Source organism: Harpia harpyja, chromosome 6, assembly GCF_026419915.1.
Source record: "Harpia harpyja isolate bHarHar1 chromosome 6, bHarHar1 primary haplotype, whole genome shotgun sequence".
Taxonomy (NCBI): domain Eukaryota; kingdom Metazoa; phylum Chordata; class Aves; order Accipitriformes; family Accipitridae; genus Harpia; species Harpia harpyja.
The window spans coordinates 7,525,217-7,553,102 of record NC_068945.1 but is presented as its reverse complement, the minus strand read 5'-3'; the positions used below and the strand labels follow the sequence as shown (position 1 = coordinate 7,553,102).

At 42.6% G+C, this 27,886-nt stretch overlaps 1 protein-coding gene across 1 annotated transcript; it reads right to left on the bottom strand.

Moving 5' to 3' along the window:
- Window positions 1-131: 131 nt before the first annotated feature.
- Window positions 132-20,216, bottom strand: LOC128143449 (putative DBH-like monooxygenase protein 2). The gene is given in 14 exon segments (XM_052790672.1): window positions 132-674; window positions 1,429-1,543; window positions 1,833-1,963; window positions 2,977-3,036; window positions 3,253-3,349; window positions 6,653-6,744; window positions 8,523-8,682; window positions 9,459-9,567; window positions 10,506-10,671; window positions 11,850-11,933; window positions 13,159-13,251; window positions 13,253-13,321; window positions 14,902-15,048; window positions 18,044-20,216. Coding segments are annotated over 14 exon segments (1,851 nt in total). The 5' UTR covers window positions 18,332-20,216; the 3' UTR covers window positions 132-434.
- Between the last annotated feature and the right edge of the window lie 7,670 nt (window positions 20,217-27,886).

Sequence of the window (27,886 nt, the reverse complement as noted above, 5' to 3'; positions counted from 1 at the left end):
GCAGGACTAGTTTTAGAATCAATTTAATAACTAAGGAGCCGACTGACCTAAGTACAGGGAGTATGTAGATAGCTTGAGACTAGATAATGATTACTGAAATGCCAGTGAGCAAATACATATAGAGGCCCATCTATGAAAGCTCTGGATTTAATAATTAAGCAGCAGCTACTGAAAAGATGACTGTATTCCTATCTTTACTGCATTATAGTACATTGCTTTTCGGATTTAGAACAAACTGTACTAGAAAGTATTTTTAATGAAAATAAAGTAAATGCCAATGCCCGTTGAACCTATTTCTTCCAAAGAGAGACAATTTTCTATTATGTAAGTATCCTCTCATGTTCAGGGCCATCAGATCTGGAATACCGCACTACCAGGTGGTAATTACAGAGACTTCTTCAACGGGCCAGTGATCCGTTTTGGTATTCTGCCCCTCACTTCCCATACTCGGAGGCCAAGATCAGCCAAGAAAACACCAGCTGTGTGAGAGAAAGAAGAGGAAGTATAGCAGTTTCTTTGGTGGTTGGTGACTCAGAAGTGCATACTGCGGTCAAACGGAGGTTTGCAGTGGCCCCCAAACATGACAGTGAGAGGTGTCCAGAAATATTGTGACAGGCAGGCCACTCTGGAATACTAATGTCTCTGATTAGACCACTCTCATTTCTCTGGAGTTCCTGGGGATGGAAGGAAAGAGGGAAAAATAAAATTACATGATCTGTTTCTAACTTGGGAGCCACAAGACTGGCGTTACACTGCAAGTTTTGGATGTGTTTTAGTCTTCTTGCTGTTTGGATGCGTAACTAGCCATCTCAGAGAAAGTCACGACATGGGTCTCCCCTCTGACAGCAGAGAAGCTCTCTGAGAGAGGAGAAGAAGATGGAATTTTGATCCTTTCTCAATTTAAGAGATTTGTTTTCCCTAGTTCACCTCTAAGATGAGTAGGTGCCAGACTGATGCACTGAAATGCAGTCAGATAAGTAAGAGCCAGGAAGCTATGTTCCATGTATGTGGATTTTCTGGATCATCGTAACTCCCTTTGTATGCTCGTTGTCTGAGGGACCTTCAGCACTATTTTATTGCTCATTCTGTCAAAAATGCCCTGCCATGGCATCATCCCCTAGGCACTGTTATATTACCAAGACGCAAGAGTGTTTTTTTCTCTTTGGAGAAGAATTTTCAGCTTTTTTAGTTTAAAGTTAAGTGATGACAAAATATATCTTGGACAGTTACTTGCAACTGCAGCCTAAAAGGCAGGACTTCATAATTCAGGTAATCCCTTTCAGTTCCTATAGCCATGGATAAGCTGTGAAGAGCTGTGTTACCCAAGTTGTTATGTGTTGGCTCTATCTCTCAGCTGTGTTTTACTCTTGGACTGTCAGAGCCAAGTCCATTTCCCCACCCACAAATTGCTCAGAAAGGGGGACTTACATCAATGGTTTTAATCATGACTACTTGATCTGCTTCCTTGGCTGCCTTCTCTGCAATTTTGACAGTATCATTGTCCCAGTCAACAAAATCCGTGGCCATCATTCCTTCCACTGCACTGGGGAAAGAGTAAGGGGCAATGGGGACTTGAGGACAAATGATGAGAAGATAAGGAAGGAGGGGAAAAATAAAACAGGAAGGGGGGAAAAAAGATAAAGGAGAAGAGATTGTTAAAGTATCACAGTTGATAGATTCCTGCAACAAGGGAGTTCAACTTGGCAGGTCCAGGTACATGGCTCTTTCTTCCCTACCAGCAACATTTCATTTTCATTATCTTTTCCATTTGCCATTCTTTATAGCCACATTTTGCTATGCTACTTCCAGAAACATGTTGACTCAGGACTCACTCTGAAGCCTCCTGTTTGAGTGCACGTGCAACGTACAGTATGTCAGGGAAGCCCATACAACTGGAGATGTTGTTACAAGGGTAGTAGAAGAGGAATGTCAGACACATCTCATCCATGGTGCTTGGCCCACGCTGCAAAGACACAAGGATGACTCAGAGGTCTGCTGAGACACAATGAGGAGACTATTTCTCCTCAGGAAAGCACTCTTGTTCACAGCTCATGCAAATCCTGTCTGGTGAAAAAAAAAGGAATTTTTTTTTTTTTCTGAAAGTTAGAAACAGAGGATCAAAGTATCCTCACAAGAGTCTGATAAATAGGTTGCTCTGTGGTTTTATAACCTAAATCTACTTATTCTTTCCTTCAGGAAAACTACCATATTTTTATTTCAATCTACAAGATCCCAAAATCTGAACCTTTGGGATTCAGGGAAATAACTGAGTGTGACATCCAGAGCAGAATTTTTCAGCTGATCCCTACTTTTGGAATGGGCCCAACCAAATCAAACAGTGTTGCTCTCTGTGAATATAAACTCTGTAATCCTCTTTAGGTTTCACAAAACCTCTCAGTTTCTTGTGCACATTTCTAAATGCAATAACGTCATTAACTCCTCTGCATGGCATATGCTCTAAAATAAGTTAGGAAGCTTGAGCATGACAATAACTGTTTATGTGTGAAGTTCTGCAAAACTGGTGTCTGGTCTGAATAAGAAGAACTAAAAAGAATGTCTTTATGTTTTGAGAAGTGCAGATCAGATCCAGCTGCCAGATTATGTCAGTTCCTGTATTTGACTTCTGCCTGTCCACTAAATCCAAATGTTCAATGATTGAAAATCAACTTAGCCGCAAGTTTTGCTACTGGCAGTTGACATTTTGGACAAGAGTTAGCTTGTATGGTATTAGATGCAAGATAGCTTTGGGATCTGTTCGTAAGCCTGTATTAGGAGGGTCTTGCTGGAGAGCTACTATCCAGCTATGGAGCAACCGTGCAAGGCATGCCTCAGTGTGTCTATGATATTGTGTCTGACACAAGTTTTTACCAGGACTGTATTTGCTTGGGGAAGAGAGATGTCTGCCAAAAAGATTTTAATGGTGATAAACTAATTTTAAAAGCAATGGAAGATTTGTAGGTAGAAAAACAAACTTACAAAACTAATCCCTGATCGATCCAGCATCTGAAAATCGCATTTGACCAGGATCTCATCCCCCTAGGGAACACAGTAGGTCACACCATCAGAGCGGTACAGGCAAAGCATGCAAAACAACCGCTGGCAACATGGGGAACCGGGGAACTGTGTGAAAACAATGAGCCACAGCCTGAGGTGGAAGGAAGGACAGAATATGTCGGTGTGCTCTGACACCTCTGGTACTTGCCACCTCCCCAGCCTGCCCACCCATGGCTACATCCCAGGGGAGGATCGTACTGGTTTGATTATGAGGATTTCTTTCACGTCCCAAATCTCCTGCAGTCTGAAGTCGTACTTATTGTCCTCACAGATGATCCTCAGCTGCTCACCATTCCTGGGGAAAACAAACAAGGGGAGAAAGTTATAATGTTTCCAGGGAGGGCTGTGGAATAACTGATTCCTGGATGAAATAAACAGAGCCAAGAAAAATCCCCTCCAGAAATCATGCCTGATCTCTTTTGTACCGTAACTCACAGAATGTATTTTCAGCGACAGTCAGTCCCAAACATAAACTTGAAATTTTTCACCCAACCCTCTTTGGTCTGGAGTCCAAATATAGACTTTTTAAATGTCAGTAATTGTTGTGCCTTGAAACTTTCGCCTTTCAGATGACAGTCTGGGATCCCAGAAGTAAGAACTCCAACACTTGCATTTTACAAAACACTGTCCTAAATAAAAAGACTCTCTGACCCTAGCAGAGTAGAGTTGGCAGGCTGTTTAGGACGTCCCTTGCAGATACAGAAATATCACATGTGAATTCTTCCTTGCTATTTCTACAATGCTTTGTGATATTTCTGCTTAGGTGGTCTCTGCTCTGCTTGAGCGCTGCTTCTCCATCCATGTTACGGGTCCTTAGATCTTGCTAAGTACATCCACCGTGCACACTGCAAAGTGCATCAAGGCATCCAGCCCACAAATCCTTGTGGTGCTCAGGGCCAGGCGGTCCCAGCGGCTTTCACGCACCCTGCTTGCTTGTTGTAGGTCCTCCTTGTGACTGCTGGCAGCTCTGAGCATGCGGACTGGTACGCTCGTGCCACTGTCCAGTTACATCTTGTAGCAAAATGGGTTCAGGAGGGAGGAAGCTGGCTTAGAGGCCAGGCTTCACAAAAGCTCAAGTCAAGAAAGAAGATGCTCTGTCACACGACACACGGTTTATGTATACTGTGCAACTTGCATAAAGAGCAGGAGCCAAAAACTATTGCTATTGTCTGGAACAAAATAGCTCTGGCTAAGTCACTCGTACTGGCTCTGTGTGACTTTTGGCCTATGCTAGGATATTCTGGAATTAACACCTAAAAAGGAGACAGGCCTGCCCCTTAAATCACTATCAAAGATTACAATCTGCTATATTCTGCCAAGGTCAAGCTCCAAAGAGTCTGGGACCTCCACTAATTGGACAAGTGACTAAGAACAACATAGTTATCCTACGTGTTACAGGGGAAAACCCAGAAAAAAATAGTCCCCCCAACTGCTCACTGTGCTTGAATCATCTCTGTTCAGAAGGTGTTTCAAACACTTGACTTTCTGCTCTGGAGCCTGGGCTTGAGATGGCTTCAGGACATGGTCCTAGCATGGTAAAGTCTGTAAAGGTCCTTTCTTAGATATATGCTCATCCTAAGTAAATTGAACTGTTGCCTTAGTCCTCTCTAGGCTGACCTCAAGTGATTCCTAGCAAAGAGACAGAAGCTTCCATTTTCTTCTGAAGCCTAGGGAAAACTCTCCTGGTTATATCACTCCTTGCTACTTGGAGCACACGCTTGGAAGATGCTAGCTAGTAAGATGGAGGGAGACTTACTCCTCTTCTCTTGCTGTCTAGCATAGCAATCCAAGTGTCAGGCCAGTTTGGGCTGGAGATCACTAGCACTGAAACTGAGGGATGGCTTTGAAGCCAATAGGTTTTATTGATGTCTACTTTGCTCCTTTTCCAAGAGACAACCACGTTTGCCAGCTCTAACGTGCTGCTCCTGAGAGACAGAGACAGGCATAATTGGGGAGCAGACATATTCATAATGCACCTTTCAAGTTACAAAATCCCCATTTATTTAGCCTAGTCAGAGCAGATCAAGTTCGTTTCCCAAGGTTCATAAAAATTTTTCCCCTGCTTCTGCCATGTCACAGTTAGGTTGCAGAGGTTGGTAGGTGAGCATTCTGCAGATACTACTGGCCAGAGAGGGGAAAATACCCATCAGACAATTGTTAGTCCCACTTTTTTGAGGTTGCCTTTGACAGAGCTTCTAGTCACTCTGCCCATTCCTTGACATGCTGAGGAGCGGGTAGAGAGGCGCAGGGCCAGGGTGTTTAAACCATGTTTGATTGTAGGGTGCCATTGGTGTTTAAGGATAACTGAGGAAGGCCATCTTCAAGGGCAGATGTGCCATTTTGGAACAACCTAGATTCTGCTGAATGATATTTCATATGTGTGCTTAGAAGCCAAACAAGACAACACCTGCCCTGCTCATAACTCAGCTTTGTACTGGTTGGGGGTTAGGGGGCAGGCACTCTCCTGTCTTCCACAGCTTGCCTACAGTGCAGTTCAGGTTCCCTGCATACCTACGTGATCAACTCAGTATGTGTGGAGTTTCTGCAGAGTGAATCAGCATGTGAGGCAGTATGTGAGACAGTGCAGGGGTCTAGGGATTTGGTGTGAGAGCACAGCCATCTAAGGACCTGGCAATGCCAAAGTTTCCCCTTGCCATTCTTGATGGAACGCAGATCACACCCCAGAGTGTGCACCAGCTATGCCATGTAGACAGGCAGGGAACTTGATCTTGAAGGTGTCACAGTGAGCACTCCAAGATTAGAGTGTCGCTGTGACATCTTGGGCTGCACCCATATTGCTAAATACCATAGGATAGTGGCTTGTTCTCTGGCTCGCTGGCACGGACTAGGTGTCTGCCTCCCTATAACTGTCTGCAGCATGATGCTTGGCTCATGTTGGGTTATTCTGAAATTAGAAACCTAAGGAGGAGATAGGCATTATACCTATACTACCAAGCACTTAGACCTCTGTGATACCTCATTGGCCTAAAGCACAATTAATTTTTAGTTCTGGGATTTGTTTTGTTTTCAAATTCCAAGTGGCTGAAGTAGTGTTCAAATGCTATGCTGCAGACCATGACTGGCTATTTTCATAGCTTGAAACTGAGAATACATGCTTCACGGACTGGGGTGTGATCAGAGAGCGCATGGGGGTGCTGAAGTTTTTACTGGGGGAGGATGGTGGAGGAAAGCAAACCCAGTGTAGTTTTGCCCATGCAGCCCATGGGAACTGGTACATGCAATCCCCAGAGCTGTGCCTGTGTAGCCTCGGGTAAGTCTGGGCGGCAGGACCAAGCTATGCAAGGGTACCGTCTAGCAGGTGACTAGTGGGGATGAGCAGCAGTCCAGTGCTTGATCTCACTGCTTAGACCTGTTTTATTTAACAGGAAGCACAGTCGCGGTCTCTTACTTTCTCCTGAGCTGATCCTTCTTTCCCTAAGAGCTGGTTCTCTGTACTACAATTCAGACACTGCAGAGTCTCCTGCACTGGCAGACGGATGGAGACTAACCTGGGAACATCATTCTCATCTACTCTAGCCAAGAGGCAGGGACCGATCCTGTGGCATGGGCAGCAATACTGTGAGTTTCCTTCTCTTACCGGTATTGAGCAGCTTTCACTCCTCTGCCAGACAGGTGGGTGTGAAGCAAGTAGGCAAATACATGCAAATCTGGAACCAACATCCCATTCATCTGCAGTTCAAAATGAAGTAGGTCAGAGCCTGGCAGTCAGAGCATAACACTATGTTTTAGGCCTGTCCATCAAGTCAAAAGCTTGATGGAACTCATATAAATGTCAGCTTAATTTTTTTTTTTTTAAGGAGGTTTAAGACCATTTCCTTATGTAGGTCATAAGGCTCTGGTGAGCCTTTCTGAAAATTGCTCTTCTGGCTTTAGGTACTCTGGCATAGTTGTCTGAGTGATATCTCATGCTGGGTACTGTAAGCATATCTTGCTATCAGCTATGTAAAAAGCAAAGGCAAGATATAGGAGAGGTAATAAGTTAAACATGCAGATACATGAACTCTAAGAAAGAGCAGATAATAGAAAGAATAAAAGGAGAAAGTGTATGACACTGATCAATGGACCATTAAAAGAACCATCAAAATGTAAACCTTAAAAGGTTCAAAGAAAATCTTTGAAAACTGGTGAAAAGAAGGAAAACAAGATTACTACAGGTCTCATAAGAGGGAGCAAACCTATGGGTTGTTCATGGGGGATTGTGGGACTGTGTAAAATTTATGGGATATTCTAAGTGGATTGTGGGACTGTGCAAAATTTATTATCGGACACTTAGGGAAGAGGTCAAAGTTAGGGAAAGAGAGAAACAAACATGGGAAATGGAGAGAAGACGTGGAGATTCCAGTTGTACTTAAGCAGACTGCTGGTCAGTATGTTTGTCTGACCAAACCTAGCACCTGACCGCTCCAATCTAGACTATCTTATTAAACTCTGTTCCTATCTATTTTCTGGATGAGTGTGATCTCTATACTGTGTATATATGTGTGCCTGTGGTTTTGGGGTGGGATCCTCCACTAGGCAGCTTCAAGCTGGAAAGACCCAAGGTCCAGGGCACAGATGCTTGAAAGGACTTATGGTCTGGACCAGAAATCGGAGAGACCCCCTCAATGTGATCACATACAGGAGCTCGAGTGAGTGAGTGTATGGTGATGTTCCTCTAGTGAACTTTAAGCCTGATTAGCCAGAGAGGAGGAGGAGGACTGGATCATTTTTGTTCTCCATGCTCGTGTGGGTGTTGTTCGTGGTGCCTGTAAAGGTACGGTCCTCCTGTCCGTGTTGATCTGTTTGTGGCCAGCTGAGTCTGCTCTCTGGGTGTGTGTGTTTGGGTGGGGTACGGGGTGTCTGTATCTTTGGAGTTTGCCCCCAGCCTCAGCACCAGCTGGGTCTGGGAAAGGGGAAAGTGGCAACCTCACATCTAGCCATCCTGGAGGGACCTGTGAATCCCCCTGGATCCCACAGTCCACCAGAGCTGATTATTGTTAGCAGCCTCTTGGCTGTGTTTTGAAGGATGTTAGATCTCCACTCTGGAGGTACCTTCTTGACCTGAGAGAGACCACCACATCCTTCCAGCCTAGTAGCTGCCTTCCTGCACCAGTACCACACACCTATGGTAGGACAAAGGCCTCCTGCATGTGGTGGAGCGGACCCCCTCAGGGCTCTTGGGAAGTCACTACGTCCTTTGGGTTTTGTTTCTCTTTCACTTAGATGGGGTGAATGGGTATTCGAGCCACGGTTCTGACATGCTTACACAGCTCTGCTTATGCTCTTGGGCCAAATCTTGGGTATCTGCTGAGCAGTATTATTGGAAAGGATACTTATTTTGCAACATGCAAAAATGGAGGTTAAGATAGCACCCTGCACCAAACAGCTTTTGGACAAATCTAGAGCAAGATGAAAACCCAAAGTGAGAAAGATCAAGAAGGATTTCATATAGCTTTCCCCACACTCACTTCATCAAACTGGCTGGAATTGCAAAGGCCATAAGATCTGTAGGATTCTGCCCCGGGAGGAATGAAATGCACTGGGAAAGTGAAGATGCCTGTTTGCAGAACCCCCACATCATACTTCCGTAGCTCCGGAGTATAGTAGATTCTGAGCTGTTGATCAAGCCTGTAAAAGAAAAATGACCATTCCTTCAGCAATGACTCTGGAAACATCGGAAGTGGGGCCTGAAGCAACAGCACATAGCGTGTCCCTTTCCCAGTCACAGGCTGGGAGCAGGCACAGATTAACAGGAGGGCCTAAGCCCCCCACCCTACCCCCAGTGCTATGGTCCACTGGAATGTACAGCCTCGCAGTCGTGCAAGGTGCATGGCTGCACAGACCTTCACTCATAGTGAAGATTCATCTGGATCCAGCCCTGCTCATAGTCTCAGATGATTCCCATAAAATCACTCCGTGCTTTTGTTTCCCCTTCTGTAAAATGATAGCAAATACCGTGGTGGCAATTCTTCATCACCTGCAATAGGGTCACAGTAGAAGCCTGAGGTGGTCTTATTAGGCTCTCAGGACTTCATCCTGACCCTTGGTACACCTATTCCTCCACAGCCACTCTGTCCCTTCCCACCCTGCTCCTTTTTCCCATGATGCCCACATTTCCCTGACATTTTCCCTAACACTCCCGCTAGTATCATAGCAGGAAGATGTGCTCAGCTTTTTCGATAGTAAGATGTGTCTAATCTAAGCAGATATAACTGTCTATGTTTCTAAAGTTAAAGTTCTTCCTGAATGGAGGCCTAGTCCAGTCTCTTCTTACTGTCCTGAAAGTTGTACTGAGCAATATATGGAAGCGTTTCATGCAGAAGCTGGTTTCTAAAAGGCTTGTAGGTGAGGTCTGAGGCCTCCATCCTGAGGCTGTTCTTTGTCAGACAACTGCCCAGCATTACTCACCTGGTAACAAGTCAAAATTGCTGTAATGGATTTCTAGTCAGACGTACTGAGGGTCCCAAGGTGTCCCTATGGAAACCACAGCTTCATCTGGAAATTGATAAGACTTGTGGAAAGAGGAAGAGGAGGAATAAACTTATATGAAGTAGTTAGTTTTTAACTCTTCTTTGGTGTTTCTTGATTGATAACTTACAAAAAGAAAGTTTTTATTTTCTTGCGTCTCTGAATATTTGCTTAGACATTGTTAGGAATCAAAATGTTGTGGGAAATCCTGCCAGTTCCATTTCTTTTCCTTCTGAATTGTAACAAGGAAGAATTTTCAAAATTTATTTTTCATTTATCTTTTTGATTGGTTTCATTTTTATTTTTATACTATATTTAATAGGAAATGGTTATAGTATGTGTACGCTCTTGCAGCACATTTCATATCAGTATTGGCACTGCATAACATAAAATCTGAATAAAACTCTTATAAGGGTTTTGTCTAAAACTTACCTCCTTTCTCTCTCCGTCCCCAGGTACGTGCATACTATAGAAATACAAAATACATTTTGATCTGAAGGGCACAAGATAGATGCTAAAATTTGTGCAGCACTGACTTCTAACTAGGCCACTCAGTCAGAATGACCAATTTCACTGAACTTTGAATTTTACTCTGCTGAAAAAGAGGCAGAGCCAGTAGGAAAAAAAACAGAAAGTAGGTACCCTTCTACCTGTTATGCAAGACTAGCATGAGGAGAATTTTGTGAAATTAATGGCAATGTTATTAAAAGGTTAGAATGAAAGCCTTAGTGTGTGACGTGATACTTGTTTAATGCAGATATGATAATAAGATACACACGTACGCAGAGTTTTGACAACTACGTAGAAATCGCCAGCATCACCAGATGCAGCAGAAGTAGTAGTTGAGTGGGGACAGTATGAGGAAACTTCCCCAGTCTGGTTGGCCCTGCAGGACTGTGGGGTCTTACTGGACAAGCTGCCAACAAGGGTACTACTGTTCATAACAAGAAGTGGGGAAGGGAATGGGCCCTGCAGACTCCCCTCCCCTCCAACAGCCCAGCCCGCAAGCACCTGAGAGCACAGGGCAAAATCTGGATTGGCTCCATAGCAATCATCTATGCCACTGGGTAACACGCTGGCGTTGCCACAGGCATAAACAAGAATATAATGAACCAAGGTTATGTTGTGGGGTGTTATTACAGGTTCGAACTGTAACCAAGAGAAAGAGTCAAAAAAGTTAGTCAACCCTAAAATATTTCTTTCCCAGGCAACCAGAAAGAGCAGTTAACCATATCTCAGGTAAACAGATAGAATCTGATTCGCAAAATGGATGGTAAACTGGATGATGGTTTATCTACTCATTTTGGTATGCACCCAGCAGAGTCCATTTTTGCAGAAAGGATTTGCATCTTCCTTTAAAGGACCTCCCCTTAATCAGAATCACAGGGCTGTCTATTTGACCTGTTATGCTGGGCAGTGTGGTTCCTGATTAGAAATGTAAATAGTTTACCTCATACACCATTTTCTTGCCTGCAAAGCAAAATAAGGGACCTTGATCTCAGGTTCACTATAATTCACTGCTCCCTCAGTTGTACCAAAAGTACTATAATCAAGATAGTTTAAAATAAACCCCGCAAATAACTTGTATCTGTTCATTAATCACTGAACTTTTTACCAGCACTGATGAGATCAGGCGTCAGAATCCTGATGTTACAAGAACTGACTAAAACTCCTGAGTTTGTTCTGTAGAATTACCTGTTAAATGCTTTTTTCCAGTCCATGCAAAGTCTTTCTTATGAAATTTTGCCTTATGCTGTTGCAGCGGAACATCTGTTTTTAAACATTCAAAACTCACAAAACTAAGAAGGGTTGCTTGACCTTGAAGCACAGTCATCTTAATTTGAGAAGTAAGCTAGGCTTGCTTTGGAAAGTTCCTGTTTCTTTCCTTTTCTCTTCATTTTTGCATATTCAATCTTGAAAACAGGACAGCAAAAATATTAGTTTTGCCTTTTATACAAATATTCTTAGCAATCTCCAAGGACAAAAAGTCCCTTCAATATAGAAAATTCTGGAGGATCCCTTTGCTCTCAAAGATACCAATAGGTAACATGGCCTGAGGTCACTACACTGAGACATTAGACTTGTAGCAAGGTTTCTTCAGGTGTGATGTACATAAAGACAAAGGTAATTCCAAAGCTAGAAACAAGACAGAGCTTATCTCCACACGAGCCAGACAAATTAGCCAGCTCATCCTAATGGCAGTGAAGGACAGACAGAATGCTCCCAAATTTATATTAAAATGCTGTAAAAGACAGATTTGTACACATGATTGAAGGAGCAAGTCTGTCCTGTCCTGTTTTTCCCAGTAAGGCAGCGTGCAAGTTTACCTTGTAGATATGGTGTTTCTGCTTGACCACGGGCAGTGGGATAAAGGTACAGGCATACATGGTTTCTTCTACTGGAACAGCAAACTGGAAAAGAAACACGCAGGAGTCACCTGAAGGTTCTCCTGGCAACTCACTAATGTGCACAGGGAACTGGAGAAGCCAAAGGGAGGCAATGCAAGGAGAATGAGACCCAGAACTGGAGGGAGCAGGAAGGATGATGCATTCAGCAAGAAACTGCTTGGGTTTTGGTTACAATAAGTGAGAGGATTAAAGGGTCAAGAAGAGGAAACTGTATTCTGGTGAAGGGCAAACACATTTGTCAGCTCCAGCAGGTCTTAAATTCTTTTTCTTTCAGATTTTTTCTGTTTTTTTTCCCAAAAGGGAATTGCATTACTAATTTGCCTTTTGTAACATGAACCGAGCATGGTAAACATCCATCCAGTTCAATCAACAGTTTTAATTGCTGGTTTTCTGGAGTCACAAGCACAACACATGATAGCACTAATCCCACAAATCTTTACATAAAAATAGTGCCCCTCTTTACTATGGAATATTGCCCACGCTGATCAGCAGATTCTGCTGCGTCTTGAGTGAGTGCTGACTGTGTGGGATGATGCTGTTTAAAGAAGGAAGGTGTTAATGCAATACCACACTGAGTTGACACTTTTGAACGCCATTTGACAAGGATGGCACATGTACCATGAGGCGACGCCAATGGGGGGCTCCAGCTTTGCTGGTAAATCCTTATATCTGACACTGGGATGCTGCATAAGTTAATACTGGAGGCAGTGCACGCAGTAGTATGTATTGCATTTTCTGAGCTCTTAGCCAGAATTGTCTCAGAGCATTTAAATGTATACCCGTCATTTCTTTTCTCTGTGATGTTGTGTAGTTCCTATGAAACTAAGATGGGAAGCAGTAAATATCTTCAGTATATTATAGATATTTTTATACGGGTCTATATGGATGGGACAATAGACCTGTATACGTATATGCCTAAGTTAATAATTATATTGCAATTCAGTCTGTGTTTGGCTCTAGTCAGGGGAACTCTATAGTCAAGGGAACAGGCAACACCTTACAGCATTTTCCTAACAAATTAGCCCTTTACCCTCCACACATCAAGCCTTCCATTCCCACTTCATTCCCACTCTTGCCAGCTCTAATTGCATGTTTCCAAGATCAGACATGTCCATCTTTTGACTTGTGCAATCCAAACTTCCAGCATGGGCATGATCAACTTTGCAAAGAAAGGCAGAAGGCGGCGAAATTTTTTACATGCCAAGTAAAGTTCTTGTCCAATACTTACATTGTCCAGCCTCAGGTCATACGTGAAGAATATTTTGGGGTCAGTTAAGTCAGATGGGCCTCTGTACCTGATCAAGAAAAGAGATTTGGAAAAATCTTTGGCCTTCAAAGAATTGGACTGTGTCATCAGTGCCAAATGCAGTAACGAGGCGTGCTGTGTCCATCTGTAATGGGAGTGTTTCACTGGAAAATTTCCTTCATTCCTTCCCATCAACCACACACATGTGTATTCACCCTACATCACATGACTGACACCACTGCACACATATTAAAACTCAATCCACATACTAACCATGTGCAATTAGAAGTCACCTAAAATAACATAACTGTGCATATTTGGTACACACCCAGACACTCAAGACAACATGTCAGAACACACAACAGAAAGTAAGCAGTGTAACACACAAGGTTTGTCTTGTCCAGACAGAGACATAATGTTTTTTTCCCAAAGAGAGAGTGCTGGCTGGAAAAGACACGAGGAAAACTGTACTCACTGTGATTTCACACGCATTATTAAAGCATGCATGGATTTAAAGTGCTGGTATGTGAAATGAAAGAAAGCTGAAAAAAAGACTGTGAGGGATTCGATAAAGATTTTAGAACTCGCATCACTTTTTGGTTTTAAACGTTCAGATACTGAGTGTCTGGATACTGTTCTAGCTGTGGGAGCTGTACAATGGTGCTAAAGATCAGATTTTCAGATCTTTGCATTTTCTGGAGCAAGCAGATGCAGTTCATTTATTTGTATATACTGTTAATGCACTTTGGGCAATTTTTACAAAGAATTACTAAGGGACTTACACAAAAAGCTGACAAAACTGTAGTCCCTTGATTCCCCATCAGCAGCTACTGTTGAGCACGAATGCGGTCAATGATCCGCCTGGACCTGCCCCATCATGTAAGACGGCAGCAGCCATGGAAGTCTGTAGGTTCTTCCCATTCAGAATGGGATTATATCTCTTTCAATTAGTAAAGGTCATTAAGGTTTGTGACTACAAAGACATCTAGCCAGTCATTTGCACATGTATTTGAACTGCAGAAAAATGGTGAATGTACACTGAATTCTGGACAAACATTTCTGAGTGAGCTAAGCCTTGGATAATGCTGATTTACCCAGAGGTCCCTCAAGTAAAGATGAAACTGTGTAAACAGTGTCTATATATGCAGAGTTCTGAAATTGTGTGCATTCATATACTTGTGAACCTTGGCAAAGCATATTTTTGAAAAATCTCTGACTTAAAATACCAATTTGGGTTGGCTAAACTTTTAATGTCAGTCAATACCAATACCTTCTCTCTTCCAAGAGAGAAGGACTGAGATTATAAAAACTTTCTGAACTTGCTAAACACAATTCTTACCAAAACACTGCCTTATATTAAGCAAGCAAAAATTTTATCTCCCACACTAGACTGGTTTTTTGTGTCTGGCAAACAAAAGACGGACAGAGAAATGAGCAGGATTTTCAAGAGCTGTGCTCAAGCTTAAGAAAATGTTGAGATTTATATCTTCCCAATTCTTTGATGGAAAACATTATAAAAAAACCACCAATGACATCAAAATAGTGCCCTCGAAATGGGCATTATAAATGTGGCCATATGGTTCCATGTATTTCTTTATATTCCTGTTATTGTACTGTTGTGAGAAAAACCTGTCATTCTCAGATCTGATCTGGGGGATCTGGGAATGCAGTGGGACGCGAGAGCAGGTTTGTTTGGGATGTTGCTTGAGCTACCCCCTTCCTTACTGTGATATCCCGGTCATTGGGGTCACACGTCCTTCGGTGGCGTTTGAACAGCACGGTGGTGGAGGTCTCATTCTCTGTCACTGACAGCAGTTGGTAGTCCTGGCTCCCATCTTCCTCAAGGGTTGCCTCATCTACCACGTGACAATCCTGGAAAAGGAACAGTGGTCAAAGCAAGAGAGAGAAGACAAGAGCTTCCTACGCTCCAAGAAGTCATGTTTCCAAGTTCCACTGGTGGGACCTCAGCAATTACCAAAGCATGTCATTCTCCAAAAAGCTCCTCTGCTTTCACTGCTGATTTCCACAAACCAATGGAAGAGAACTAGCATCCAGTCCTTGCTATATCCACCTGCTCAAGGAAAGAGCAGCCCCTGGGTCCCATCGCCCAGAGGATGGCCTGGATAGGATGGAAACTGGAGGACCTGCCCTGCTTTCCGAGCGAGTGACCTGCTGCACGCTGGGACATCTTAGTGCATCTGGCTCAACCACACAGGGTGGGAAGTAAAATTAGCAGAGGTAGTTCAAAAGTAAAATATTTTAGGCATACCAAAGCTTCCACTTTAACTCTTAGGTTTTCTATACCGCCTGGAACCTGGGCCTGGTTGTGAATGCAAAGCTAAGCTCTCCTAGGAACTACAAGCTAACCAATGACTTTAGCAGCATAGACATAGTGAAAAAGACAAATACTGCATGACTGAGATCATCAAATGCATTTGTTACTTGGTAAAAAGGCACAGAAACATGAGGCAGAGTTTGAAAAGCATCTAAATGTCTAGTTCCTATAGAAATCTCACTGGGAACAAAATGGGCCACAATAACTGCTGCTCTGAAAATATGAGGTGAAAAGGTGGGACTGTACACACAGCTGCAGAAAGGGAAGACTGACTGAGATCGCATCATATTTTTGTGGCAAAGGAGTTCAGATGACCAGAAATGAGAAGGCAGTGGCTGCAGACAGGATGAAAATCTCTCCAAGAGAAACCTGAAACATAACAAAGCAAATGTCTCCCTAATATACAGCTGTTAAGTGCTACATTGAAAAGTTTTGCTACAGTACTCAACTTTGGGGAGATAAAAAAGAAAAATTTTACCAGACAACAGTCTGGTCAAGAAAGAATATTTTTATGTGAAACTCTTTCTGGTATTTTTTCCTCCCATTTCTGTTCCTTTAAGTGATTATTTCAAAACCTGCTTACAGCTTTTGCCAGATTTCCCAGTATCTCCTCTAATATTCTTTCTTCTTCTTGAATTTATCTATGGATTTGGACTTTCAGAATACTCTAAGCAATTTTCCTCTAACCCAAATGCTCAGTTTACATAGGGACACATCATAGTTTGAAAATATAGCTTACATTTTCCTAGTGTTTTGAAATACCTGTTGCACTCTCATTAAAAGATCCAAACTCAAAGACAAGTAGTCTGCAAATGAGCTACTTTGAAATAAATAAAAAATTTAACATTAAATATACCTTATGAAAGAGGAAAGCAGTAAACAACTGATAAAAACCCCTGCCTTTGTGAAAACAAGCCTTTTTGGCTAGTTTTTCACCCGTTGGACATTACTCGGATAATGACTTTGTTATGGTTGTAGTAAAGAGGAAAACTGAAACAAAAACCAAGGATGCAAGACAGAGAAGGTTAGAAGGAAGAATGCAAATGGAAAACCCCACTTAAACTCCATTTACAGTAACTAGCATATTTTTTCTTCAAACTGTCTCTTCCACAGGTTCAGTGGATGTGCTTTACAGCCTACTGAGCAAATGTGGATTTTTGTAGTCATTAATGTGCTTGCTTACTGGAATGTCTCCAGACCTAAATAATTGGGAGATATTTTCTGACATGTAAAAGAGTTGAAAAAACTTAAAACTTTTGTGGGACCAAAATTGTTTTCTAATATAAACAGAGAGTTTCATCTACCAATGCAGAAAAACATTGAAAATGTTAAATATCTCTCTGAAAATAATGAAATATTTAAGATTTTTGAAACCAAACACTTCAATTTTTCCTTTCAGGATGTTCTTTTAGGAGAAATTAAATGCTTTGGTTTTACCCAAAATCACTTTAAAAAAATCATTATTAAAAAATAAAGAACAAGTGTTTCTTCTAAATTTATCATTTTTTTCCCTGTAGTCATTTACAGCCAAAAATTTCCTGCCTGTGTCACAGTCATAAAAAGATTTCAAAACTGGGTGTTACAAGAATGGTTTTGCAACCAACGACCACAAGTAAGGCTAGCTACCTCACCCCCTCGAAAGTTCACCCATTTTAGACAAGCACCAAGACATATTTCATGCAAAACACATTTTACTGTTCTGTGAAAGGGGAACTGAAAACAGCTGAACAAGATAAAACCACTGTGACTGGTAAACACTTCATTGGTGTAAACTCTTTTTCTTTCTGTATCTGGATAACATTAAACTGCCTGTTTCTCTTTCACAATTAAAACAAAATAAAATAAAACAAGACCTTAGTTTTTTTATTTAGCACCCTCAGTGGCATTTTGTTCCTCTAAACTCCAGTTGTTTTAACATCAGGCATCTGTCATTAGAGGTTGCCTTTACAGACAATGGAAAAAACAGCAAGTCCCAAGTATGTCCTATCCTATCCCTAAGGGAGACATTTAAGATCATCAGGAAGAAGCAACCTTTGGAGGTGAACACATGTCTCCGCTTACTACAGAGGAAAAGAAGTAAATTAACCTTTGAAGAGCTTCAGTGAGGGAAAACATGGGAGTTTCACATCTGACTCCTGTCTGAACTGACGTCTGGTTTGGGTGAATCGGAAGTTACACTCCCAGCGGCCTCTTCTAGCTTCATGGCGGGTGATTGCTTCAGTCATATCTAATTAATTCTAGTTGTGGTTTTCACTTGCAGATGGGATCGGCTTATTTGCCTAAACATCATCTAGTGCCAGCTGGGATACCATAGGGTATCTCAGGTAGCTGCATGGGGCTAGCAGGCATGACACAGGACCTGCAGAAGACCTGGGCTCTTCTGGACTGTCAGCCAGAGGCCATGCCAACTAAGGATCTCAAATGGCCTCGGACATCTATCTTTAGCCAGTTGAGCCCATATGCTTTCAAACCAATATACTTGGAGCATGACCCTTGTCAAAGGGGGATGCAGAGGAAGTCTTTTCAACTTACGGAGAAGTAGATGCTGCCATTTGGGAAGACACATCCTATCACAATGTCAGATCCAGGCAACTCTCCGTGAGGGCTGAATCCAAATGCCACCCAGCCAGTTGTACGGACCTGCAACTCTAACGTCATCAGCTCCTGTTCGTCATGGTCCCAGCAGAGGTAGACCATGTTTGAAGGATCCAGGAAGATGGAGAAACGCAGCAGTGGAGGTGCAGGCTGACAAGAACAAAAGCATGGGAGGAACAAGAAGAAGAGCATACCCTTGATTCCTGAGAAGAGAACTGCCATCATCAACAGGACCACTGCAGTTTCTGAGTCTTGCTGATACCTTGGGCAGCTAGTCTGCTATGAGGGGCCCAGTTTATATGGAAGTGCACGAGACTGGGCCTATTGCCAGAAAGGAGGAGTGGAAACTGACTGTTCTATATCGAATTTAACATGTAAAGTTCAACACTTTACATAATATGCCCTGGCACCCTGCCTCAGTGAAACGTACTGGGTACTAGCCCATCCCATATACATCTTAAAACATTTTTAATAGTTGTTTTGTACTACACAACCAAAAAAAGCAACAAAGTGTTTACCTCCTACCCAGTACTCCTCAGGATGGGTGAATGCTGGCTCTTCTCACCAAGGAAAAGGGGCTCTACTGACTAACTTGCCTTTCTCTTGCAAATGCTGAAATGAACCCTGACTAGGCCACCCTATTGTCTGGTGTGGTGACTGTTGGCAAGTTTGTTGGAAATGGGCTGGTGAGTCTTAGTGCCATGGCTTATCAGAGGAAGCTGCTGTGGCACATAAAAAGGGCTCCTGTGGTAGCAACCTGGACTGTAGTGGAATAGTAGAATAAGAAAACTGCCTTTGCTTCATGCGCTACACCTTGGTGGGAGCGAGTGGAAGGAGAAAAGGGCATCATCTGTTGCCCTGCCTAAGACCTTTCAGCGTAATGACATGAAAAACAAAGAGCCTCAGCTGGTTTCCAACCGGTTCTGCCAGAATTGCCTTGTGCAATTTATCTCCAATTTGCCCAGTTGCATAATCCACTACAAAACATAGCCCGGGTCTGTGGATTTTGAAGGACGTGGTAGTTTATTCCTATTTACTTGCTAGGAAAGCCTAGAAAAGCTCATTTGTATTAATCTGCTGAGACAAGTGCTCACAGAACAGGAACAGAGAAGGAGAGATATCTAATCTGATCTTCAGGGACAGAGCTTAAACAGATCAAACTGCATACAGATTGCTTAAATCCCAGGTTATGTTGCTGACAGTCCTGCTGTAGGCAGCGAGTATGTTTGTGGTTTCTTTTGTGAATTATGTAATACAGTGCCAACATGTTAAATTTTTCTCTGCTCCAGAGAGGCCCTTGACACTGTTTTGGGGGAATTAGGCAGGGCTGAGGGATAGGGTAATGCAAAGTAAGTATTTCAAGGCTAGGACAGCACAGGGCTATGAAAACTGAGGGACTTCAGCCCCTATGTGGGGAGAACCAAAGACAGAGATAATGGTGATGTGGGGAGGGAAAAAGGTAAGGGAATCTGCACGGCTGCATTAGGGTGCTTCACAGAGCTGCTGGTGTGAGAAAATTTCACCGTTGCTAGTTCTCCATTTTTTTAAGCAGAAAATCCCTTTCTCACATGGACGGGAGTGTGAGATTAGGGGATGCAATTGAGACACTGCTGGAAGACATGACTATTCCAGGATTACAAGGAGAGATGGTTTAGCTGTGTGACAAAGATCAGAATTGCATGGTTTCTTTGATGGAGCAGGATGTGGTGGTTGCATGCCACTGCTGAGGGGCGTGGGAGAGATACCCAGGAACAGGAAGATACCACAGATTGGCAGTGAGCAACGTGCCAAAGAAGATTATAAAATTATAGATGACCTGAGTAGAGGAAAGAAGACAAAAACTGCTTCCTTAAAAAACTAAGTGCTCGTACAGGAGCCAAGTGTGAAAAGAAAGAGGAGAGTCAGAACCACAGGTTGTAACGGCACCTCTGAGGATCTGCCTCAGGCAGCAGACAGAGACACAGAGAGAGAAGAGGAAAGCGGTGATGTTTCACTGAGTTTTCTCTTTGGGGATTACAATGATGTACGACAAACTCAGGAGATGAAGAAGAATGATAAACGCTATGCCCAGTACTCTTTTGAAATGAACCTGAAGGCTCCTCTGCAGAAATCCTTTGCTGGCGGCACACATGTCCCTGACACACAACCAACTCCAACCCCCATGTCTCCCCAGCTCAACAGCTCCCTGTTGCAGTGCAGGGTAGCAAGCATAGGATTCATGTTATAACCAGTTGGAGCAATGTCAGTATTTCATTTCACAAAATTTGACCTTCCGTTGAGGTTATTTAACACCTTTACTTGTTCTTTTAAGCCAATTTTTAACAAAATACTCAATTTTACAAAAAAAAAAAAGTCACAGAGTCTTGTTTTGGAAATGTAGAAAGCAATGCAACCTTCACCTCAAAGACCACAAGCTGTCAGAATTGGATATCCAGTCAAAGGGATTTATTTATGTTGCCTTCATGATCAGTGGCAGAGGAGGCCTAGACTAACTTAGATCAAACATCTATTTTTTAAATGACTTAAGTGACATGGAATGAATCCAAAATGCAGCATTTCTTAAACCCTTTAAATTTATTCTCATTTTTTTAGTATAAAGCTAATCACTCATTTAGATACATTCAGTTCTAATCCCCCCCCAAACTCAAATTTAGTGTGAAAAACCTCAAAATCTTGCTGAAGATTAACTATGAGACTTTTAGGGAAGGATTTAATATGAGAGTAACATGCCTAGATATATAGAGGTCTAAACATACACAGGTGCCTCCATATTCGTAAGCTCTCAGTGGGGCCCTGAATTAGGAGACCTAATTCAGTTGCCCACACATAGATGTCTAGTGCCCTTTGAGATGCCCACTTGTATTTCACGTGGCCTCACCTGCTGCTCCAGGAGGGCACAGGTTTCCTGCCGTACCTGTCTCATCTCTCTCAGCTCTGTGTGGATATCTTCAGTCACCAGGCCATCTAAAATAGCTAATTATGCACATATTAAGACAAGAGATTCATGCCTGCAGTGACAATAAAAAGCCTGGACAACAGATTGGTATCTCCTCAAAATGAAGGATTAATGAGGGAGAAAGGTAGCATTTTAAAAACAGCTACTTCTGCCAGTGTTCATGTGTAAGGATAGTCAAAGAAGCCTACCTCTAATAATGTTGACTCTTCTCCTGTGATGGGTGATAGGAACAAAACTAAATATTGCTCTTTAAAATGGTTTAACTTACCATTTTCTAACTTTATCCTTCATTTTATCAAGGTGTTAAGAACCACTGCTCTGCAGCTATGCTCAGACTAAGATTAAAATCTACTTTTTTCTTTACTTTTTGTGGGTTTTGGGGGGGGGGGGGAATATGAAAATTATGGACAAATGTTATATTTTGGTTTAGAGCAAAATGGTGGGAAGATCACTGCCAGTTAGGCAGTAAAAGGAACAACAGTAAAAGCAGTAGAGTTGGTTACTTATTTTTCAAATGAAGTATTTTTCTCCAAAAATGTGGACTTACTGAAACCACAAGTTTTTACATAGACATACCACACTGCCAACAGTTTGTCAGGGAAGGCTTTCAGTTCCAAGTGGAATTAGGGACTGAAAAAAAGAGAAAAAGAAACAACTGCCCAAATGAGCTAATAAGAAAGGACATTTGGTAGGTTGGTATCCAGCTTCTGCCATGTGTTGTGGTGTTTGGAGCAAGGCTTGAAGCTGAGTCCTGTATCTCAAGTCAATACACAGTCAACAGAATATCCACTATTTTGGCATCAGTTCATTACCCCCCTTTAAAAAGTCTTAGCTATATTACCCAAGGAAACATAAAAGGAGGATGTTAATGAAAGGCAAGTGAAAGGACAGTGGCAAAGGGAATGCCCTGGGTGAAAACAAATGGGTTGTAAGCATCAGCAAGAAGCAGGGCATGTCAGTGGGGGAATCAAGGTTTTCAAGACTAGAATAAGTGCAGGTAGCTCAACTCTGTGTCTCATGCCCAGAACAAGGTTTGCTTGATAGAACTTTTTGCAGTGCTTGCAATAATTATAACATTTCCTATTCCCTGAACAAGGCATATTGGTACTGTGCAAGTGTGTAGCTTAGCATGTGTATTAGCTTTTCTGCTGAAAAGGGAAGTAGCAAGGCTGCATTAGAGAATTAATTATGTTTCCCGGTTCTCAGCAGTTCAGATTTCAAGTATGCCAAATACTTCTTGTCCCTTCCCATCTTCATCCTTCCCAATGACTGTGTCCTCTAGAAAGCCTGAAGACAATGCAGGACTACTTTCATTTGGGAAATGTATTATGATGCATTATATTGCACTATGAACTGCTGCAGTTTAGCTAGCTATGCTTTGCAATGTGGTGCACAGTACTATACCATACTGAGATGGGTGCTACCTTCTTATAAGACATTGTATATGTTATTAAATTATGCTCGCTATTTGGAGTAAAATTAACCAGCAGGTTTAAAAATGGCTGGAGACTGATACCCAGACAGGTACTCTAATGGAGTGATAACTTGAACCTTTGGTAACTAGGCTAAAAATATCCCTGCATTCAGCACTACGCATTGCTGCACTTCTTTTACAGCCCTCCTTTTCCATGTTTAGATCCATCCCAGATCCTCTAGGTTTCAAAAAGCTGTAGACTTAGTGAAAGATGGTGCCACGCTGACTTACCTTTTGCCACACATCTGGAGGACTGCTTCTACCAAATCATATGGGGAGCCCGTAGCAAGAAGTGGAGGAGATATAGGCTGCTTATTGAGTAAAGCATGCAATCCTGAAGGAAAAGTGCTGGCATAGGGGAGGGTTTTTCATGAGCTGCCTTGTGAAAGGACCTCACCTTTGCTTAACATAATTTCTCAGCTCTTTCACTGCTATTCACTGTTTTTCCATTGCAGTGTTGCACAAACACTCCTGTTCCTGCAGTTGTCCAACGGCAGCTGTGAAAAGCCCTCCCCTTCTTCACATGCTGAAAATCCTGGATGCCCTGAACAAAACTCTGAGGATAGAGAGGTGATCGTTCTCTTTATCTTAAGTGATTTGCAAAGTGGGCTAGGAGGGAAAGCAGCAGTACAACAGCATGTGAGGGATATTTAGGGAAGGGGGAATTGTAGGACTGTAGTTCTTTTGTCCCCTTTCCCTTCCAAGACTTCAAAGGGGTGACAAAAGCAATGTTGAAGGCAGGGGCATCATAGGTTATGGATAAAGGCCTTTTGGAACAGTTATAAACAACACAGTCCCTACATAGTCATTTTGCTGACAGACTTGTCATTTGAAAGCTAAGTGCACTGGAAAAGATAGAGGGTCAAAGACGACCAGTTCCCAGGCTGACAAATTGGCTTTTGCTATCTCACAGAATAAATAGGAGGGCACATGCACACCTACAGCCACAAAAATTTATGTCTGCTGATAAACCCTTGCACTGTAGACCAGGAGTAATCAGGGGGGTCTCTACTTGTGGAGGTCACCTGGACAGGCAGCAAAACCAGAAATTCCTTTCTAGTGGGAGGATCATGAGAGGAAGCAAAGAGGTTGTTTGAGCAGTGCGTTGTCTGGAAATAGGCATGGAATGGTGAGAATGAAAAGTGTCCCCTGCCGCATGACTCCGGCCATGCCCCAGGAAGGAGGAACCCTGCTACCACCCACACAAACACACAGGATCCCACTAAAGAAACTCTCGATTATTATTGCTTGTTTCTTCCTAGCAGAAGCAACAATTCAGTCAATGGCCAATCCTTTGGATGAGAAGAACTAGCAGTTTTAATGTGCTTAAATGATAAAGAATAACTGTAACACTTTTTTATTGTGCAGCCTAGCTCCCTGTGTATAATCTGCATTATGTCCATCCCATACAGTGCAGCACCATGTGGATACTGGTGCTGATACAAAGAAACTCCAATCAAGTAAAAGACAAGACCGGGTGTTCCGTTGGAAATAATTCTTAGTGCTTTGTCTATGCGATACTCCTGTTAAACAAGTGATTGGTTCTCACAGCATGCAAGTAATATCCTTGGAGCACAAGGTCACAGAGCTGACAACTGGGAAAAATTTAATTCTAAGAGCTTAAATCTTCCTAGGTTTTCCCTATTGCAAATTACTGTAATTCTTCAATTCGTTGGGCCTACCAATGACTTTACTATGACAATTCTGCTTTAGAGTAAAACATGTGGAAATAATGTGACCACTCTCAGTTTCTCTGTCAAGTCTCTCTGCAGACTGAAAAATTCAAATGGCTTTAATCCACCCAGTCCGACAAACATTAAGGGTGTGATAAATAAATAAAAGCCAGCATTACAAATAATTTATACTGCTGGTTGGCACTTTGCCCCAGGGTAGATGATCCCCACTTATTCACACAGATGTTACAGAAGTCACAGCATTTTATGTGTACATCATGCATCGTGAAATCAAAACAATGCAAAACAAGGGCAAAGGGGAGCAAGGTGCAAAATCTCTGCTTTAGATTTCTTGTACTTTTTTCCGAGAGCTTCTTAGTTGCATTTATTCAGTGAAGTAATTGCTAAACTCATTCTTTTTTTCAGCATAGTATAGACGTACTGCTGCACTCTCATGGCTCAAGTCTACCCTTATATAGCACAGGGTACTTTTTTTTTGTGTATGTGTGATTTGGGTTGGGGTATAACCCTGAAGCACTCTGTTCCCATGCAGAGATACAACGTTCTGGGTATAAACAGGGACCTCACCACTGTCACACACTGTTCTATGAGATGTATTTGGTGGATGTATTACTCTTCGGGGGGGGGGGGGGGGCTGTTAAAGAAGAGCCGTTAGCAATGCATTCAAAATTGTATACAGGCAACCTGTAGTGACACTAGATGGCACTGAAACATTAGCGAAGGATCCAAACCCAGCCTTCAGGCAACACCTCATGACCAGCTGCACTTCTGCATTACACGAATTGGGATTGTGGTGTTTCAAGGTGGTTGCAGATGATATCTTTATTGATCCTGAATAAAAGAACTAACTTACGGATCCAGCACGAGGAAGACTTAGCGACTTAGAGTTAGGATCCCCATGGTCTGGTCTGGGGTCTGGCAATGACTGTGCGTTTGATGTACACCAATTATACCTAGGCAGCCTCCTAGGAGGGGTGGTGATGTGCAATTATTGCAAAATGCCTTCAATTCCAGAAAGGCAGCAGGGCTAGGAGCATGCATAATCATTATTTTTTTTTACAGATAACATTTTCTTAATGAGTTTTCAAAGACAGAAGAGGTATAACAGCTTGTTTACTGAGCCTTTGTGTTCATACAGCTTGATTTCCTAAAGATTTGTGTCTGACTTCCTGTAAATATCCACTGTTGCAACAGTGCTGGTTCCTGCAACTTCTCTTCAACACGACAGGATTTCCCAGCACTTCTCCCTAGAATGATGGCCCTTCTAGCCTTACACCCCAAATCAGTTATCTCTGCTGTAAAATGCCCAGCTCCTTGTATGTCCCATATGCCCTAATGGCTTTTATTTGGCCCAGCTCCTGGTCAAGGAGCAGCACATCCTTACAGCGATGCAGAAACAGGCGTGTGCTCCCTGGGCAGTCAGCACTCTCATGCTGCTCAGTGGGCCAGTAGAACTGACCATAACCACATTCTCCTGCTTTTCCCTCACTGGTAACACTGAGAGGGTCTCACTCTGTCAACTGTAGCATGCAGAAGCAAATACTTTTGAGAAGCCTGTTCCTCTGCCTACCTCACCTAATATCTGTTAATAAGTTGAAGAGCTAACGAACAGGGGAAGAGGACACCAACTGGAAAACAGGCAGACCAATGTGCAGAGACAGACAAGGAAGCGGCCACCTCATTGTCTTGGCAAATGGGGTTAAAAAATGACGCTACATCATACAGAAACAAAACATGATGCATGGTTTGGGCTTTTCAATTAAGTAAATTGATCACTCAGACTTTCTTTTCTCTATGAGTTTGTGCCGTTACCAGTCTGCGGGTGGCTCAAGCAGAGCGGGAGTCAGAGGATTCTTCTCAACATTTTGAAGGGTGTCCCCTGTAGCACAGAGACGAGGAAGCTACCTGTATCTGATGGATCTACTTGTATCTGCAGAGGAATGTGAAAGCAGTGATGATATCTGAGGGCTAGATCTTTCTGCCAAGGCATTTCTATTTATTTCTGTCATCTCTGAAAAAAAAAAATCCAACAATTATCTAAAATAGCCCTTATTAGGAAAGATTTTGAAGATGGAAATCACTGCTGAGGCTGAAGGAATTAAAAAGGAACAGCAGGTCAGCAAGGAAGGGAAGACGGGAAACACGTGGCAGCCAGCTAGCGCCGGTGAAATGCCATCCATCTGCCTTCTGTGAATAGAAGGATGATGGAACTGAATTGCAGTCTCAGGTGACTTTGTCACTTTTCCCTCAACACTCAGTGCCTTGAAAAACCCATCAGCATGTGATGCTGCTTGCTACAAAAAGCTATTGAGATGTATTAATTGTGAAGAAAATGTGGCTTCAGCACACAAGCCCATATATCAAATGAGGTTTACAGCTTCATTATGAGTAAGCAATACCATCAAGAGCAACTTGGTATAATTGACCCTAAACTTTGCCTCTGAGGTAGAGCAGACAAATACACAAATGCACATTTGTGAGAAGATAATCACTTTAACTTGGAGCAGCCTAAGGAGTCAAGTGAATGTACCACAACAGAGATGGAGACTGAGCAGCAACTGAATCAAAACGGTAAAAATTATAGTTCCAAGGGTATAAGAATCTGACCTTTTATGTTACGTGATAGCAGGATAAGTACTCTTGCTGTTCTTAGTCCACATTGAACCTTGCACTTAAACATAAACCCTTTGCTTCTTATCTTCTGTGTTACTTGCAAACAAACAGCCAAAATATTTTCCAAATATCTGCAAAAACCTATCTGAATATTCCCTAAAACTGACGATGAGCCTGATTCCTTCATTCAACTCCCACCAGGGGTGGGACTTCTCTGTGAAATGCGGTAAGGGCTCTGCTCACATTCTGCAAGATGCTCACCCACCCTGGGTATTCTGTGCAATCACTGAAATGCGATGTATAACAGCACTCGCTTTTCCCGGTACATCATCCTGGTGATGAATGGGAGCATTTTATAGTCTCCAGGGGGGTTCAGCTGCAAAGGAGTCTCTCTGAAGGCAGAGATACAGACAATTCTGGTACTGCAAGCTGGCCTGCTTGTCAGTAATGTCTGCATCACAGCAGGATTATAGTTGTCTGCCAAAATAACCTTATAATTCACTGCTCAATTACACTCAATAATGGGCTATTGCCCTTCTTGGGTCACTCATCTTCCAGGTGTTTCTTCATGAGTCCCAGGATTTGCCTGAAGCCAAGGGAATGGTCAGGCTGCATTGTGCAGCCCATTTTCCCTGAGGTGACTGTTAGCATTAACCTTCTGTTCAGAAGGAGAGCACACCTTGCTATAGGCCTTTTGTCGAGCAGTCACCTCTGTACCCTGTCAGATGGCCTGTTTAGTCACTGTTACATTAGAACTGTGTGAGGACCATTTTCATATCCTTCGGGTTTTGCTTTTGCACAAAGAGCCTGCGGGAGTTTGCTGTTATGGTGACTCTTAACACCTACGAACACGTATTTCTCTTGGGACAACTGCAATATCACTGCTACAGTAGCAGCTGCATTTTGTAGGACAATTCCCTCATTATTTCCTTTTAAATTGCAGTACTATCTATAAGCCACAGTAAAGTGTAAGAGTCATAATGAGGTGGCTGCTCTACAAATGCAATGAAAAGACAGTCTATTGTCCAAAGAGCTAAATGTTT